We start from the raw sequence: 18739 nt of genomic DNA, 5'->3' as shown, positions 1-18739 counted from the left end.
CAGTCCTGCTACTGATTTAGAGGAACGTCTTTAAGCATGTGTGTAAGTCGGTCAAAACTGTTAAAGATTGTTGATATCCCTGAGAATATAAATTTTTCATAATGGTAATAATTTGTTTCTTTCCAGGTTCTTCAAAGCGGTCACATACCTGTACTGTATTTTTTGGACAATGATTTTAAGATTTCCCTCAAGCACTCAAAGTTTCCAAAGTACGCTTGTGAATGAATAAGGAGAGGCAGTCACATTGGATTCTTCTTTATATAACATCATTTATATACACATGGCTTTTTACAGCGGCAGCATGTTTCTTGTACAGAAATACAAGCACACGATCGGCATCAAGAGCAAAAAGCAGAGCTCTGTAGCCTCACATTTCACAAACTGTTTGCTCTCTGCTGATGAATTTAAAGAATGAAGATATAATATACATATGTCAGTATTGGCATGTCAGCTTAACAATATCATTTCTCTCTTATAGATTATTACTTTCTCAACTACATAAACAAATTGCACCTTTAGTTATATCATCTGTTGATTGTGAATCAAATAGTTTCTGTACATAAGTTAAGAAATGTAACAGTTTGTTTCAAAATAGATAATCTTCACTTTTTTCGTATCTCTAAGAGAACTCATTACATCTATAGACAAAGTGCAGTATTTTAATTTAAAGGTTTTTTTCCATTAAAAATTGGTCCAAACTCCACAATCTGAAGAAAAACAGCTAAATTTTCTTCCAAATTTCTTCAATTATTATTATTATTAGTTTTTTTTTTGCCTTTTTATTAGTTCATGTTTTCTACAAACTGCTTCTAAATACAAGAATAACAGTGTCAGTGTACAAAAAGCTTTGCATGTAAATCATCTTCTACTCTCTAAATATACTTCATATTCTTCAGAACTATGAACTAACATCTGTGACATTAACATGACTCCACAGCTCTATCAAACATGAAATATCAAATATCTCGTCATCGATAAAAACATACTGGAGATGACAATAATCATAATAATCATTAAAGTACATGGATGTGCATAGGTGGGATCAACAGCTAAATTCACAAAGCAAATGCATATTCATGATGATGCTGAGCACAGTGATATTAGTAAAAAAAGCATCCAATCTTTTCCCTGTGCTGAGTGAGGCAGTGTGGGTCAGAGGTTGATAATAATAATATTTTGATGGTGTGAAGTAAACAGATGTCTGACTTTCGTCCAATGACTGAACCTCACTGTATCCCAACCAGGTGCGACAAGAAATTTGTCTGTTCATACTGAAAGTGAAAATTATGGCACAGCCAATCATATTTTTATGTTACATATAGAGTTATGTAAAGTGGAATTTTGGACCAATTAGATTTCGCAATGCGGGCTTCACAGTTACAAAGCCACAGGAATAGAAACCAAAACTTGCAGATTGTTGATGGTTAGAAAACCGTGTTAGTCTAATAACATTAAGCATTTAATATTTAAAGGTAGGCCACTGATATATCATAGTCTTCTCCAACGCATTAAAATGTCTTCAGTGTTTTATAACCCCAGACAGCAACATAGTGTCAGCCCAGATCCGGCCCACATCTGGTACGTGTGGATTCCACGTGTACCAGATGTGGGCCAGATGTCGGCCAACACTATGTTGCTGTCTGTGACTACTCAAGAAGTAATTTTCAATATTTGTAAGTCGTTAATGAATTATCTGAGATATTGGCCCCCTGCTTCAATTTTTACCAGTTTGAACATTTTGAAGGTCTACTGTAGTAGTGCAAGGAAGCAAAACTGTTGAAATTTTCAGTAAAGGGAACGAGAAATGAAAAGGAAATGATAAACAAAGGTTGAAGCAGCACAGACTTGGAAAAACACCACAAACTTGTAGAACGTATACATCACAGTGCCTGCAATTTGAGAGAGATGTGAAATCAAACAGAAATATAATACAAGTTTAAATGATACACCATGACATGATACAATCACACCACTTCTCCTTCAGCCAAATAAATAATGTTAAGTCAAAAACTCTCTACACTTTCTTAAAGGCAGAAAACTGCAGCATTACTACAGCAACAGATTCAATATGGTGGCAAAGGCATAGGAGTCTGCTAGCGCTGTAGCTCTAAACTACTTTAGCCACTGTAAAAGGCTTTGGTTGTGTCCGGAGCCCAGTAAAAAATTCAGAGAAAGAGAAAATCCAACAGTTTTTTCCCTGTATTTTTTCTTCCCATGGGAATCTTTAGATTTAGCTCTTATATGGGTCATAACAAAGACAGGCCTGATCTTTTTTTTTTTTTTAATACAGGAATGCACAGACGATTTTATTATTATTATTTTTAAACGCTAAATTTGTCTTTTGAGGACCACAAACCTCTGAAGAAACACACTATACACAGCTTAGAGGAGTAATTCATCCAAATATTTTAATTCTGGGATCATTTACTCGCCCTCCTGCCATTCCAAACATGTGTGACATTCTTTCTTCCATGACACACAAAGGATGAATTTGAATGAAACACTGGTGTTTGCCATTGAATGATAATGATGCCCGATTTGATAGACTTTTTCACCACCTTTTTTTACCTTTTGTGTCACCTTTTGTGTTCCACAGAATAAATAAATGGGTTTGGAATGACATGAGTAAAATAGGTTTTTCATCTTTCAACTATTCCTTTAAATAACACAAATCTCAAACCAAATAATAAATCTGAAGCCAATAATAAACAGCAATACGAATAATTATGATAATACAAAAGAAAAAAAAACTAAATATTTCTACTTTATACGTTTTTGAAATATATATTTCATGTATTTACAAGAAATGTGGAAAGATGTATACAATTCAGATGAGAAACATTCTTCCAAGCCCACCAAAATGTTGAATACCAAATCCAGTTTCTCTCAGGTTTACAAAACAACATTAAATATGTTGCCCTGATTGTTGATATCATTGTGTAAACTCTCTGTACACCAGTTTATAGTAACATACTCATTAGAATTGTAGTACTGTACATCTGCTCGACGTCAAATATGCTGACGAAACAGAAATGAAAGTGTTATGATGTGCTGTATGCGACGTAGTTCAACTAGTCTGCAACAATTTCCCTAACGTTTTCAAGGTCTTGTTTCTGCAGGACCATTTCTAAATAAATCTATTTACAGTCATTCCTGCCTACAACTGTTCCAGTTCTTCTTCCCAATAAGGCCAATCATGGAGTCTTTATGAAGCACAGCATGAATGTGTTACCCTAAGCAATAACTGCAGGGTAGGGTTTTAAACTGACAACACAATGAATAAAAGAAAGCTATTAACTTGGGTGACACTTTTCTGAGGTGTATCAAATGTACTTGAGGTGTGCTGCTGTGTGTTATACCTTATCACATTTTTCCCTTAATGGAAATGTGACTTAAAAACCATTCCTGTAAATTGGTGTGGACATTGGTAAGTATGTGCTGCAGCAGATGTAAGGGCCTTAGGTTCTCATTGGCCTGATTTGTGCACAGATTCTCTACAGCAAGAAGAAGGCAGTAAAATAAAGCTTGTCAATTTGGCTATGGAGCACAGGCACCTGGTTTGGCACTTGGTTTGAACGTGAGTCCCAATGTCTGAGGAAAACGTCCTTGCAATTTAGCTCCGCACTGAGCCAATGTGCTTGGCAGTGTGAGGTTTCATCTCAGCCGCCTTTGTTGAAGAAAGCGAAAGAACAACAGGGGCTACGTTCCCTGACGAGGGGTTGACGAGAGGTTTGGATGCATGTGGACAGCAGCTCAGTGTTGCTGTACTCCAGTTGAGAGTTTTTACCTGTGAAGAAACAAAAAAATGAGTCAAATTGTTTTACTGTCTAAGAGGCCACCTTGTAAACATCTTATTGACCCCTAAGTTTAATAAAAGTAGTGCCCTACCCAGACACCCAGCTGTGAGTAGTGGTCTTTACACTGTGAGGCGGGAACCCCTGTTGGGCGGCCATGGGGTCGAAGTTGAAGTCCAGCGATTCTCCATCCATGAGTGTATCATGCAATATGGACTCCACGTCACAATCGAAATGCTCCACAGGCATACCGTCCAGATCACTGGGCAGCTTCTCCAGGTGTTGCTGTTGCAGGTGGGGCATCATTCCTGGGCCCCGGCCATATCCGTTGCTGTTGATGCTGCAGTAAGGAATTCCACCACCAAGATGACTAGAGCCTCCGTACTGCATATGCAATGCTGACTTGACGGTTCCCAGGCGCCCACTGCCACCGCCAATCGTGGCCATAGGGTGCAGTGATCGCCCATTCAATGCCACAGGTGTGGTCGGGGCTTGTCCATGCATATTGTGCGGATGAGAGAGGACATGGCTATGAGTTGCTCCAACTCCCATAAGTTCATTCCGCCTACTGCTGTAGGGGGGCAACATACACCCACCACTTCCAGCTGACTGGGAGACAACGGTATCCACAGAGGGCAGGAGCTCTCCAGACTCCCCATCAGACGTAAGAAGCTCCTTCAGCAGCCCTGCTGAGCAGTTAAACTGGCCCATAGTTCCTGGTCCAGGACCAAAACTTGACTTGCTTTCTGACAGAGACTGCATCGGCATGGGGGACATGCTGCCCATTCCTGCCTGGCCGTAGAGACACTTTCGATAGTCTTGTTGAGTCTGCTGGTTGACTGCAGACAGACCTGGGGAACTGTAGGGTGAGTAGCCAGGGCTGGCCTGCATGAGTGAAGAGGGTGAGGACTGGCTGGATCCTGACCCAGGGCCTCCTGTGGGCCCCACGGATGCGTTCTTAGGTGAGAGCAAGTTGAGGTTATCCAGAAGGTTTTCCATCACATTCTCAGGGCCACTGTGACCCAAAGAACCAGCCATTTCAGACAAGCTGGGGAGGGTGGAGGTCATTTTGGCCCCTGACCCAGGGCCTGGGTAGACCATGTGGACATCAGAGTCGCCAAGTTCGTCGTCAATAAAGGGCGAGAGACGACCGCTCAGTGTGCTTGCATTGGAGCTGGTGCGGGGACGGAAGGCCGTCCAGGCATCAAAGTCGTCGTTGCTGTGGGAGTTTGGACTGCCGGGCCACTTGCCGTACTGAGAGCCTGGGCTGTCTCCACCCGCCTCGGGCCCACCTTGAAGAGCCAGCTATAAATATAGAGAGGAACAGAAGCACTCTTGAGAAAAATAACATATTTTCATGGATAGTGTGTACTGTTTATCAAAGAGATCACAGCAAGGTTTGATGTGCGGCTTTTACCTTTTTCTTTGCCGCTCGTCCTCTGCTCTTGGCAAACTTGCTGTTGTTGTCCATGGAGGCGGCCCGGCGTCGAGGCGACTTGCCGCTTTTGCCACCTTCAGGGTTGAGCATCCACCAAGAGCTCTTACCGGTCCCCTCATTCTGCACACGGATAAACCTACTATGTAGGGATAGGTTGTGTCTGATTGAGTTCTATGGAAGAGAAGCAGAGCAAGGAGAAAAAGCATGAGTGTTATGTTCGTAGTTTGCCTCATTCCCGTAAATTCCCCTCTGACGGTAAATAAGCAGAGTGCATATCCTCGCAGCACCTGTTTTCTATAAAACTCTCTTTTCTCTTCACCTCCGCTTTCTTCCACTCACCCTTTCCTTCACCTATATGTATCATTTTCTGTCATTCAAAGGAGACAGTTTTCCTTGAACATCGGCCATTCTTTTAAACATATTCTTGCAAATATTTACAAATTGCTCTCAGTGGTGCATTCAAATAGAACGGAGAATCCCTTCAATGTTTTGCTGTGAATCATAAAAACATTATTCTATTTTTAGTGAGAATTGTATAATCCTCAGGTTTAGACCACCAAGACTATTATCTAGTAGACAATTTTAAATTATAACATTTGTGTACAAGAGAAAGAATATTTTCCTCCAAAAGTTATAATAATAATTAATAATTAGTTACATTTATATAGCGCTTTTTCAAGGTACTCAAAGCGCTTTATATGGAAGGGGGTATCTCCTCAACCAACACCAATTAGCCAAGTTACGATTTTGATTTGAAATTATTAAAGGTGACAGTTTTACATGGAAACACAACTATAAGAAAACACTGGCATTTCAAAAAAAATGCTTTGTTTGTTTGAGTGGCTTGACCTGTCAATTACCTGTTCAACTGAACAATGCAAGACGGGAATTGATTCAAAAACCCATTTAGAAACAGGCACATGTAAGTTCCAAGAACAATTTTGGTTTCTTTACCTGTTCCTTTACAGGAGATCAAAAATGGACTTAATTAGCAACAAGTCACTTAAAAAGCTTAATGACCAGCCAAAGCAGCCATTTTATGCCTGCTATTCTACTCTTCCGTCCTTCGGATGAGAAGTAATACCGAGATCCTGACTCTCTGTGGGCATTAAAAATCCCAGGATGTCCTCGAAAAAGATTAGGGATGTGACCCCGGCATCCTGGCCAAATTTTCCATTTGGCCTCTGTCCATCATGACATCTTAATCATCCCCATATACTGATTGGCTTCATCACTGTCTACTCTCCACCACTAAGCTGGTGTGTGGTGGGCGTTCTGGCGCAATATGGCTGCCGTCGCATCATCCAGTTGATGCTGCACATTGGTGGTGGTTGAGGAGATTCCCCCTTCTATGTAAAGCGCTTTGAGTACCTAGAAAAGCTCTATATAAATGTAACGAATTATACTCTGGCCAAAAAATAAATGTTGTGGCATTAGGGCGAATTTAGTCTAGTATAATTATGAACTTTTCTATCATTCTGATGAGTTCACATACCGTAATGTCGAAAAAAACATGGGTAAACATTCAGCCTGGCATAGACACATTACCTACGTTGTCATGGTGATCCCAATCATTAGAACCATTTTCCCTAGAGAGGTGGAAAATGGGGTATTTTTGAAATGCTGGCCTAATGCTTCCTATGTCTAATTTAGAGTTGTTAATGGATAGTTACAGGATGTGATGGCAGCTTAGGATGGTCTTTGCTGTTGTTTGTGAACTAAAAGGCTTCATGTAGCACATGCAGAGACATGATATTTTTTTCTTTTTTTTCTTTTCTTTTAAATCTGACCCATTAATCCTATAGTGGCTGTTAAATTTTACATATGGTGCTGCTCACAATAAAACAGATATTCACAGATCAAATTGTATTAATATCTAAAATACTTAATTTGGAATAAAATTCTTTATATTAAAATTATTTATATTACCTTAAATAATTATATTACATAATGCCTTTATCTCTGATTTTTTTTGTCTTGCATTTCATAATGAAATTGGACAAGCTCAATGCCGACTCATTTTCTGCCAAATCTTCTTTATTGGAATTTGTGCAAAGGATTGGGGGTGATTGGAGGACACAGATGACACACTTGATGCATCCTTCAAAATAAGCTGAATTAATCTTTTAAATTGAGATGGCCTTCGATGCAGCTTGGGGACGTGGCAGCCGAGATATGCAGCTTTAACCAACATGTGGTGTAACAAACATGCAAGGAAGCCATTTTGCTGTTGTCATGTGACAAAAAAAACAAACATAAAACAGGAAATGATATCACAGAAAGGAATTCTGTACACCCTCATCACAGTGTCAGTAAGTTTTTAAAACAATCACATATTTCAACCAAAATTTTGGTATAGGCCTAAACGTTTTGCAAAAATGCATGGGAAAAAAACTGGACTCCCAGCTCTTGCCATTGCATCACTTTGTTCATGAACAGGGAAATATCACAATAACTGGACAGAAAATATCCTATGAAGACTTACACTATATGTGCCCGCATTAACAGAGGGAAGCAAAACCTGAAAATTAACAACACGCTACGCACAACACGAATCCATAGCAGAAGAGTACAAACTGAACCCACTAACCATCTGGCTTAAATTTTAAAATCCTTTCCACACATGGCAGAACAGAAAACACAGCATCACTGCTTTAAAACACAACTTTGCATGTCATGTGAAATGACTCCTGGCCAGTCCGCAAACTTGTATAGCGTGACAAATTTAACCACAACCACATTAGAAGACAGTTCACTGATGGATATATGGAGAGGTTTGGAAGAATGGGAGCCCCGGGAAACTGGGGAATATCAGGACAGAATGTGGCATTCTGAGTCCACATTAATCCAGATTCACATTTGAAAAAATCCATCTTTTTTTCTACCCTTCTGTACACAGAGATGGCATTTTTGTCCTGCAAGCTTTCTGAAGACGCTCTATCAAAGTGGATAAATTTGAAAATGCAGGGTTTTTTTTTTTTTACTGTTACCCAGTAAGATGATTTCAACGTTTTCCAATGTTTCAGCGTAGATGAAGAACTTCTGAAAAATGCTTGAAAACGCTAGTGTGGACGGGGAGCGTTTTGAAACGAAAAGAACATACGGCCAAAAAACGACAAAGTGAACCCAAACGATATCAAAGCCCGCTCATCCTGTGTGCAGGTCTGCGGCTTCCTTCCCGATCGACACATTTTTAGCCTATTTTGACAATAGTTGATGTATTAATGGCGGCAGAACACAGGAACTTCGACATTCCAGCTAATCACTGTGTTCAAAGTTCAAACACAATCACAGCTAACCCGCTAATACCCTATCTCTTCTGGAACTACAGTGTCCCAACCCACATTCCTGTCTGTGGATACTAAACCCCAACCATCACTCTTGTTGTGTGAAGATCCTATAATCTTAGGTTCACAACTATACTGCCATTCCACAGATACCACAACACTGCACACAATGAGACGACATTATATAAAACGGAGCAATTTCTGGAATGTTATGATCGAGTTCAACCACACTGTCTCATCTATGCAAATTAATCATATCATCATGTTGACCTACAGTGGAAGTGTGAATACATATTATATTGTCAGCATATTGTGCTGTGCTATAAAACATCTACTTTTCATATCCTCTTTCCAAATGGACTATGATCTGAATAAAATGGCAAAAATGCCACTAAAAAATGCAATCATTATAAATAAATAAATATAATATATATTTTTTAGATATTATGTTTTTAAATATTTTAGGGTGCCCACAATATGGTAGTTATTACAGTTATACTATAATAAATTTGTAGTAACTTATGTAATACGTGTAGAAAAAGTGTCGCTGATTTATGACGTTTAAAGAATAATATGGCAATGCATTTGTTTTGCAGGTGTGTGATTGTCAACAGAGAAGATCGTTCACCGTGTTTATACTTCGATCTCTTGCTCGAAGTTTTATGATCATATAAAATGCATCTATGTTTCAAAGTGTCTGCATTATGTTTTAAAAAGAAACTGATTATATCTGTGAACATTTCCGTTGATGTTTCCGTCATGTTTACCTGAGGTCATACATTTGTATCTGGAAGTTTAACTTCAAGTGGCGAACTATTGTACTTTTCTAAATTTAATTTGAAAGTCAGGTTTTCATTTACATGGAGCACATCAAATGAATGAAAGAAAATAATAATTAATTTTATCTTAATGTTTCATTTGTATATTCCTTTTTCTAAACAGAATGTGTGTATATATATATATATATATATATATATATATATATATATATATATATATATATATTTTTTTTTTTTTTTTTTTTTTTGCAGTTTCCTATTTTTTTTTTTTTTTTTTTTTTTTTGGTCAGTCCAATTGAGTCGTATCTTCCGAACTCACTCTTATCATAGCACTGGAAATAAGACTTTCCCCCATGGAATAAAAATTATTATCAAAACTGTTATTATCTAAAATGTTCTTTCTCATAAAACAAAAATGCTGGATGATCACTGTCTGTCAAATTCATTTACAATTATGCATTACATTTTTTTTAAATATTTTTTTTTTAGTTTGGGGAAAAACCTTTTAAAAGTATAAAATTATTACAAAAATATTTCACAAATGCTCAGTTTTTGGAAGTGATTAAATGATTAATCTTGACATTTCTAGTCATTTGTACATACTAAAAAAGAACTTTTCAAAATTATTTTATATACGTTACGTTGATAATAAGCAGTTTCTTGACAAACTAAGCATAACAATTCCCATGTCTTTCTCTTGACTTTTGATGATTTTATTAGTTAAATTATTAGATTATGCCAGCAAAAGTCTTTAAAAAACGAAAATGTCAAACTCCTTGATATTTCCAGGGTGTCCTTCACCGTGGGAACCCTGACAGACATGTCATCATACCCTTGCATGTACTGCTATTACATATTCAAAGTACTAATTTCACATTCACGAAGCCCCTGCTGCATGAACAATGAAGAAAGTCAACAGCAAGAGCCAAACACCAGGAAGTGACCACATGAAAGAGGACTGTCACAGGAAGCTGGCCTCACTTCCTGTCTTTCAGGAAGCAGTGGTTGTGTATTTGAGCATGTGAGTGTGTGCAGAGCGGACTGGAATGCCAGGCCTCAGAGCCAAGCTGGAGGTGGAGAGAGAGAGAGAGAGAGAGAGAGAGAGAGAGAGAGAGAGAGAGAGAGAGAGAGAGAGAGAGAGAGAGAGAGAGAGAGAGAGAGAGCTGCCCTACTGCACTCCTCTGGCAGACTTCTGTTTGGCACCAGCTCCAGCCGTGCCGAGAGAATAAACAAAGCGCTACAGACCAGAGATACAAACCCAAGAGCTCAACTACTGCCCACTCCATTACCCCCTTAAATAATGGACATCTAGACCTTGAATATGCCTTAAAATGTCTCTATAAATCACAGCCATTCAAGCCCTACGACCTGATAAGTATAAATCTTATAGAGAACTGTTATTTGTAGTCTAATGTTTGAAGTAGGTCTGGTCTGTTTTGGAAGCTCCATCGCTTAACCTCACTACTGAGGAAATTATGATGTTGTTTAACGAGACATGTACAAACATCTCAGATTTGGTTGCACCACTAAAATCAAAGCGCTCTCAACGCAGCTCTCGCCCATGGTTTAATCATCATACCAGGGCTCTCAGGCAGGAGTGCCGTAAAGCAGAACGTAAATGGAAAAAGGGTAGGCTACATGTCTCATCTGAGATTTTCAAGAACCATCTGTCTACCTATAAGTGCGCTGTTAAAGCAGCTAAAATCGAGTACTTCTCAGATTTTATAAAGAAAAATTCACATAATCCTAAAGTACTGTTTAATACTTTTGATAATGTGGTTAACACGAAGCCTCCCTCACATCCAGACGCTACTCCTGAGTTGTGTATACAATTTCTTGATTTTTTTAGGAATAAGATTGATGTTCTATACTCGAGTATCCCCACCTATCACGCCTCCAATTTTATCAATTCTTCCACCTATCATGTCTCTAATTCTTTCAATTCCAGTCTCGATAATGTCCAGCTAACACATTTTACTCAAATTGATCTTATTAAAATGACAGAGCTAATTTTAAAACTGAAACCGACTATCTCACCAGCGGATATTATGCCGACACGTCTTTTTAGAGAGGTGTTAGGTGTGACTGGCCCATCCGTTTGACTATAATGAATAGCTAATTATGCACTGGCATTATTCCGTCTTGTTTTAAGCATACCGTGATTAGGCCAGTTTTGAAGAAGCCAAGTCTTGATTCTTCTGAGTTTAATAACTTTCGACCTATCTCCACAATACCTTTTCTGTCTAAAGTGTTGGAGAAGATCGTCTTTCTCCAACTCTCTGCATTCTTAACAGATCAAGATATTCTTGATAAATTTCAATCGGGATTTAGGACCCGTCATAGTACGGAAACTGCCCTCCTTAAAGTGACAAACGACCTTTTGCGCACATCGGACTTGGGTAATTCCGCTATTTTAATTTTACTCGACCTAACCGCCGCCTTTGATACAATCCATCACAGTATTCTTTTAGATCGTCTAAAGCAGGAGGTTGGGCTTAGCGGCTTGGTCTTATGCTGGTTCCATTCATATCTCTCAAATAGATCTTTTTCAGTTAAAATTGTTAACTATTCATCACCTTCAGTACGACTAACATGCTGGCTCCCACAAGGGTCCATACTAAGTCCTATACTATTTTCCTTGTATATGTTACCTCTGGGCTCTATTTTCAGGAAATATGAGATTACATATCACTGTTACGCTGACGACACTCAAATGTATGTCCCACTACATCCTCTTGATAAGTATTGTTCTATCCTTGTAAAGTGTCTTGATGAGGTAAAGTGCTGGATGGCTAAGAATTTTCTCCACTTAAATGAGAGCAAAACTGATGTTATCGTTTTTGGCCCTCTTGGCTCTTCACCACTCATCTCTTCCTATTTGGGGCCACTATCCAGTAATGTCCACCGATGTGCAAAAAATCTGGGTTTTTTGACTCTGAATTAAAGTTTACAAAACAAGTGAGTGCTGTGGTGAAAAGTAGTTTCTACTACCTAAGATTAATAGCGAAAATGAAACCTATGCTCTCACCTAGGGACTTGGAGACGATCATCCATGCATTTATATTATCAAGACTGGACTATTGTAACGTGGTATATCTGGGACTCTCTCAGTCTTTGCTGAATCGATTGCAGCTGGTTCAAAATGCCACTGCTAGATTATTGACCAGCATGAGAAAGAGTGATAGAATCTAAAATTTAGAATTCTAAAATCCCTTCATTGCCTACCAATCAGATTTCGGATTGATTTTAAGACCTTAATATTCATTTTTAAAATTTTAAATGACCTGGCACCATCCTATCTATCCGACCTTATTATTCTGCACCAGCCAGTAAAGAATCTGAGATCGGCAGATAAATTATTGCTCCAGGTACCCCGGTCCAGACTCAAGCGGAAAGGTGACCGAGCCTTTTCGATAGCTGGTCCCAGGGTATGGAATACTTTACCTCTCGCCATCCGCTCCATCCCCATGCTGCATTCTTTTAAAACGGCTTTGAAAAAACACTTCCATAGCTTGGCATTTAACTCCGACCCAAGAAAGACCAAAATATATTAATTTTATGTTTTTGTGTTTTGTATCCTTTCTGTTTGGTTTTATTGTTGGAATTGTACAGCACTTTGGGCAGCACTTGAGGCAGTAGAAATGTGCTATATAAAAAACTAAACTAAACTAAACTAAGTACCTCATGTGTAGCATGCTAATGATTAGCATACCACACGTGATACATAAACAGTAGGGTGAAAATAACCTGGGATATTTCTTAAATATGCATACTCTACGTGAACTCAAATGCTTCAGGTCATTACATTTGGAAATGTGTTCATAATTTATAACGCAGTGCAAGTACACACACCATTCTCAGGGTCATCACAAGGGGCAGTACTGTATAGTGATGTAATTTATACAAAAATACATTAAAAATGCAATTCATACATACCTGTGCTCTGATTGACACGAAAACAGAAATGTCACTGTGATACAACTGCCCTTCCATAATGTGATGTGACAGCCCATAAACATAATTAAATTAACCTAAAAAAAAATATGTTGTGCTGCTACACCGGTCGTGAGCGGCATGATGCAACAAGACAAAATAATAGAGAACCCATTATAGTCAGTGATACTGTCTACTCTGGATATGGAGTGATGTGGCGGGAAATTGATGCCACATTGTATGTCTGATGTACTCTATGCGCTTGCGTGACTTCCGACAGCAGTGCAAATGGATTTGGAACAACCGTTGTGACCGGTGTAGATAGTGTTATTTGTCATTGACCCACCTAACCAACAAAGGAACAGATCTGTTCCATTGTTGGTTTAGTCACCACATTGTGTCGGCCCAGATCCGGCCCACATCTGGTACACATGGAATCCACATGTGGCCTGGATCTGGGCCGACACTATGTTGCTGTCTGGGGAGAAAATGCATTTAAATATTTCGATTTGATATCAAATTTCAATCTGATTTTGGTCATAAGTGTGTATGGTTAATGGATCGTTCTAGGGACAGGTGGATCAACCAACAGTCTTTCTGAGCAAGTTAGTTAGTTGACTTTAGTTAAACTGTCAACATGATTAAAGCTAACTACCTGAAAAATAACACATCCAGTTCAATAGTGATATTTCAAGGTAACTCTATCGGGTTTTGAGGTTGGTTTCTGCCAAAGTGTGCGCACTTGCAATACGCTAGCCAAGCATCCGTGTCTGCAAACCGGCGAAGAGTATATTTCTGGCTTAAGCGGTCATATTTGGTTGTACATGAAGATGTGAATCATTACGTGACACACTAACATACATTAGTGCGTGTGTGTGTTTGAGTGTGTGTCACTGTAAGCCGCACAAGCATATGGAGGTCATGTGTTCGGGCCAGTCCACAAGCCAAGGACACAGAGTTCCATTTCTATTTCTCTCCCTCCTTACTTCAATCCCTTCCTCCAAGGAGCCTGAAAGGCCACACTGTTCTACGACTGCAACCCCTCCTTCACCCTCTCATTCCATTTCTAAGCATCCAAGACTTACTGAAGGCATCAGCATTGGGAATCAAAAAAACAGCTTTTAATCAGAAATTGGGATCTAGACAATATCAGTTTGTATTCTTTTAATTCAGGTAAGAAGCAATGCCATGATGGACACACGACTTCATGTAATACAAATTCGCAAGTCAGAGTTCACCAAACTTCTTCGCATGAGCTTATTGTTTCAGGTCTATGAATGGAAGTCAATGGAACGGAAACTTTCCTTTCTGTTTTACCATGCACAATGACAATAACTTTTAATTGAAAAGTGTAAAAATATATAGATTAATATTAAAACGAAATAACAAACTCTAAGAAGTTATCTAAATAAATTTGTTGAATTTGTTTAGCACTGGTTCAAGAAAATGATTTTCATGACGCAGCAAATTTCTAAAGATGGCGACTCAGCATGACAGCAACATAAATCATGTTTTAGCTGATTTGTGAGTTTGCAGCCAGATTGGAATGTGATGACGGAACCTGTAGGCCCGGAGAAGCAAGGAACAACTTCTTAAGCAGAACTAAAATGTCACTAAAATTGTCCTCTGTGCTCTAAAATGTAAAAATCCCCAGGAAAGGTTGGTGGAGAGAAGGCCGGTGTGACTCAGATGTAGGCACTTGAGGGGAAATTTTCTTCAGAGTGAAAGACATAGAGACAATCTCAGGAGTGCATATGATAATCAGATGTCAGAAAAAGAGCATGAAGCGTGCTAAGATGATCTAGTTCCTACAGAACTTCAAAGCAGTTTCTTGCAGCCGTGGGGGAGCGAATGTAGTGACGCATGAGCAGGAGAAAAGCAGAGGCCGCAAAAAGGCCACAACAAATGGAGTAATACACCTCCCAACGTTCAAGTCTTCAAAACACAAAGTCCAGAAAAATACGAGGGTCTAATTATGCATTCGTTTTGAGCCTTGGCCTCGTGTTGGGTCATGTCTGGTGTAGACAGCGCTGCTTTCTGCTGACAGACGTCAAGAATGTTTGAGTGTGGTTAGCAGGAGACAGAGAGAGCGCCCAGACCTGTCATTAGCTCATCACTAGCTCAGCAGGTCTCACACATACTAAGTATAACCCAAGCCTCAGAACTGAAGCAGTCAGGTGGAAACTAATCCAAAGGTTAGCCCTGGAAATAAGCTGGAAGTTCAGTGTTATGATCAAAATCTTAAAGCAGACCTATTAAGCCCCTTTACAAAGCCTTGATTTTGTTTTTGGGCTCTACTAGAATAGGTTTTCATGGTTGGATATTTTTCACGTATTCGACATTGTTGCAGCACCTCTCTTCCCAGTCTGTCTGTAATGCTTTGGGTACATTTCAAAAAAGCATTGGTAGCCAACTATGGTCGCAAGTTCTGTTGTTATCAGCATAGATCAACATTTCCAGAAACCATAGTTCCAACGAACATTCGCACAGAGCATCACAAAGTTGTGTGGTTGGAACGACACCTCTCAACCTGTGGTTAGAAGCAGAGTTTCTTGTTTGCATGACGTGGACTTAATAAATCCTTTTCTTGAGCAAAATAAGCAAGCTGACATTCAGTACAATCTATATCTTTCATCTAGAATATATACAAATTTATTTTACGTCTTTTAGTTTGTCAAAAGATTTAAAGAACCGTTTTTGAAGAGTGCGCATGTGCAAACGTGCTCTAGTACGTAAGAACCAGCCTATGATTGAATATGGGAATAAAGTAAAATAACTGAGAAAAATTGAATTAGTCCACAGATGCCATGTCCGTAATTTATAGCAAAAATCTTGCATTAATTCGGTCTCAAGCGGATTCACAAATTTGGGACATTACGGTCTTGGGAAACCGTCGTGACTAGCTACTTGATTTCTTCAGCGATGCATCGTACTGTTTAGTTCCAGTCTCTATGAACTCCTCCTTCCGAGATGCACAATGTGCTCTGATTGGTCGGCTGAATCAGTGTTTTGTGATTGGTCGACTGCTTCGATCCTGTTTGGGAAATGTCACGACCTTTACCAAAACCACGAGTTTCAAGACACTACTAACACTACTAACCAGGGCTTGATATTAACACCCGCCAAGTGCTAGTGAAAATGCTGAGTGGCTAGTAACTTTGGAAAACCACTAGCTACAGTGGCTGGTGAGCAAAAAAGTTAATGTCAAACCTGAACAAAACCCAACCAGGCCCCGCCCCTTTTTTGCGTATGTCAATATTTAAAGGGATAGTTCACCCAAAAATGAAAATGATCCTACGATTTACTCACCCTCAAGCCATCCAAGGTGTACATGACATTCTTCTTTCAGACGACACAATCGGAGTTATATTAAAAAATATCCTGGCTCTTCCAAACTTTATAATGGGAGGGAATGGGGGGGCAAGATTTTAAAGCCTTGGGAGAGTCGTCATTATTTATTAATGCCGAGAAATTGCAACATATGTGATGCACTTATTATTATATTATATTATTTAATATTATATTATATTATATTATAAATATAACATAATATATAATATATTCCGGCCGTCTGCCGGAAGCTAGTTATTATAGCTAATAAAGTTTTAAATGTGGACATTTTTCTTACAAATATGCATTGATTTGCTTCAGAAGGCCTTTATTAACCCCCTGGAGCCATGTGGATCACTTATTTGATGGATGGATGCGTTTTTTTGGGCTTCAAAATCTCACCCCCATTCACTCCCATTATATAGCTTGGAAGAGCCAGGATATTTTTACATATAACTCTGATTGTGTTCGTCTGAAATAAGATATACACCTTTGGATGGCTTGAGGGTGAGTAAATCATGGTATAATTTTCTTTTTTTGGTGAACTATCCCTTTAAATGATGAATGCTGTGATGTGATTGTTCCTGGGAGAGAACTCAAGACTACAATGGGAGTTCAGGGAGTTCAGAATCAGTGCTTACTGATATAGAGAATAACTCTTTCTGGAGTAACTTTGTGCTTTGAAACTTTGCAGACATTTTCCATGCTCAAAAACCAACAAGGAAAGTTGAAAATGTTACAAAAGCATACTAGGTCATCTTTAAATGACAGTATCAGCATGAGTTACATCACAATATATAAAAGTACTTTTGTGGGGAATTTCATGAAAAAAAAAAAGTGTATATAATTTACCCATTCGGTAACGTATAATTTTGTATAATCAAACAAATTAAATACTTTACAAATAGAAGATAATCTCATTTGACTTAAATTACAGTCCTCACATAAAATTAGCTCATGCTTTTCAGCAGGTGTCATGTGTCCCATGACCGCTAATATGCTAACATGAGTTATGCTTTCACAAATACAGTGACTTTGTGGTGGTGTTGCACTTGATGTCATACAAACTTTCATATTCAGTTGTTGTTTTTCTTATCCCCCAACTAGACATGACACTATTTGATGACTGTTTTCGTAGATGTAAATGCTTGCTTCTTGAGTACGCATTACACTGTGCTTATTAGTAATAAAGTCTAGTAAAAATATTTAACATTCATCCTTTATGGACATAATAGCCCTTAGCCAAGGTAGATTTACTTTGAGAGACACAAATGAAATTGCACTTATTTCCCTTGATTAAAACTATTAAATATATTATATTATATTATATTATAATTAATTTTAAATAAATGCTGTTCTTTTGAACTTTCTATTCATCAAAGAATACTGTGTTTCCACAAAAACATTAAGCAGCAACAAGAAAACAATAATGTGTGTGTATTTTAAAATTGATAATAATCTTCTTGAGCATCAGATCATCATATTAGAATGATTTCTAAAGGATCATGTGACACTGAAGACTGGAGGAATGATGCTGAAAATACAGCTTTACCATCACAGAAATCACAGAAATAAAATACATTTTAACATATATTCACAAAGAAAAGTTATTTTAGAAAAGTTAAAAGTCACAAAGTTATTTTAAATTGTAATATTTCACAATATCACTGTATTTTTGATCAAATAAAAGCAGTCTTTGAGAGCATAAAATATTTCTTTCAAAAACATTAAAAAAAATGAGACGCTAAACATTTGACAGTAGTGTATATTTGGGGGCTCTTCACAGCAAATATTGATATATGTGATTAATTGCAATTCAATTGATTAATTAATCACCCACCATACTGTGAAATGAACTTGATTAACATGTTTAATGGATTGACAGTTCTGCTTCTTATGCAACCGCATTCCTTCAGGCCGCACATCAGGGAAATCCCTGAGTTGGCAACAAGTCTGGAAACTCGAAAAAACAATATCCGTGCCAAGTTCTGTCCATTTTTAAAAGATCATTCAGCTGTTTGGCTTTTTTATTCAGCTCTCCGCATTCGAACCTGCAAAGTGCCCAATGGTTCCTATTACTGGCTCAAACGGGGTGCGGGTTTTGTCTTTGAACAGCGCCAGTATGCAGTCGCACTGGGAGATTATAAAGAGACAGGGACAGATAAGACGCCCACACGA

The 18739-nt window shown here is 38.5% G+C and overlaps 1 protein-coding gene across 2 annotated transcripts in view; it reads right to left on the bottom strand.

Annotated features, from left to right (window-relative positions):
• Window positions 1–239: 239 nt before the first annotated feature.
• foxo1a (forkhead box O1 a) overlaps window positions 240–18739 on the bottom strand; it is a 49580-nt gene continuing 31080 nt past the window's right edge. For both annotated transcript variants that reach the window (XM_077207732.1, XM_077207731.1), the window contains 3 exons: window positions 5212–5403; window positions 3889–5099; window positions 240–3787 (listed from right to left, as the gene is read on the bottom strand). In XM_077207732.1, the coding sequence (XP_077063847.1) occupies window positions 3784–3787; window positions 3889–5099; window positions 5212–5403 (1407 nt within the window). In that variant the 3' untranslated portion in view covers window positions 240–3783. The remainder of the gene's footprint in view (window positions 3788–3888; window positions 5100–5211; window positions 5404–18739) is intronic.

The sequence above is a fragment of the Siphateles boraxobius genome, unplaced genomic scaffold (genome assembly GCF_051911475.1).
Source record: "Siphateles boraxobius isolate OS27281-9 unplaced genomic scaffold, OSU_SipBor_1 6, whole genome shotgun sequence".
NCBI classification, from domain to species: Eukaryota; Metazoa; Chordata; class Actinopteri; order Cypriniformes; family Leuciscidae; genus Siphateles; species Siphateles boraxobius.
Note: the sequence above shows the minus strand (reverse complement) of the source record. Positions and strands in the feature narration are given on the sequence as shown.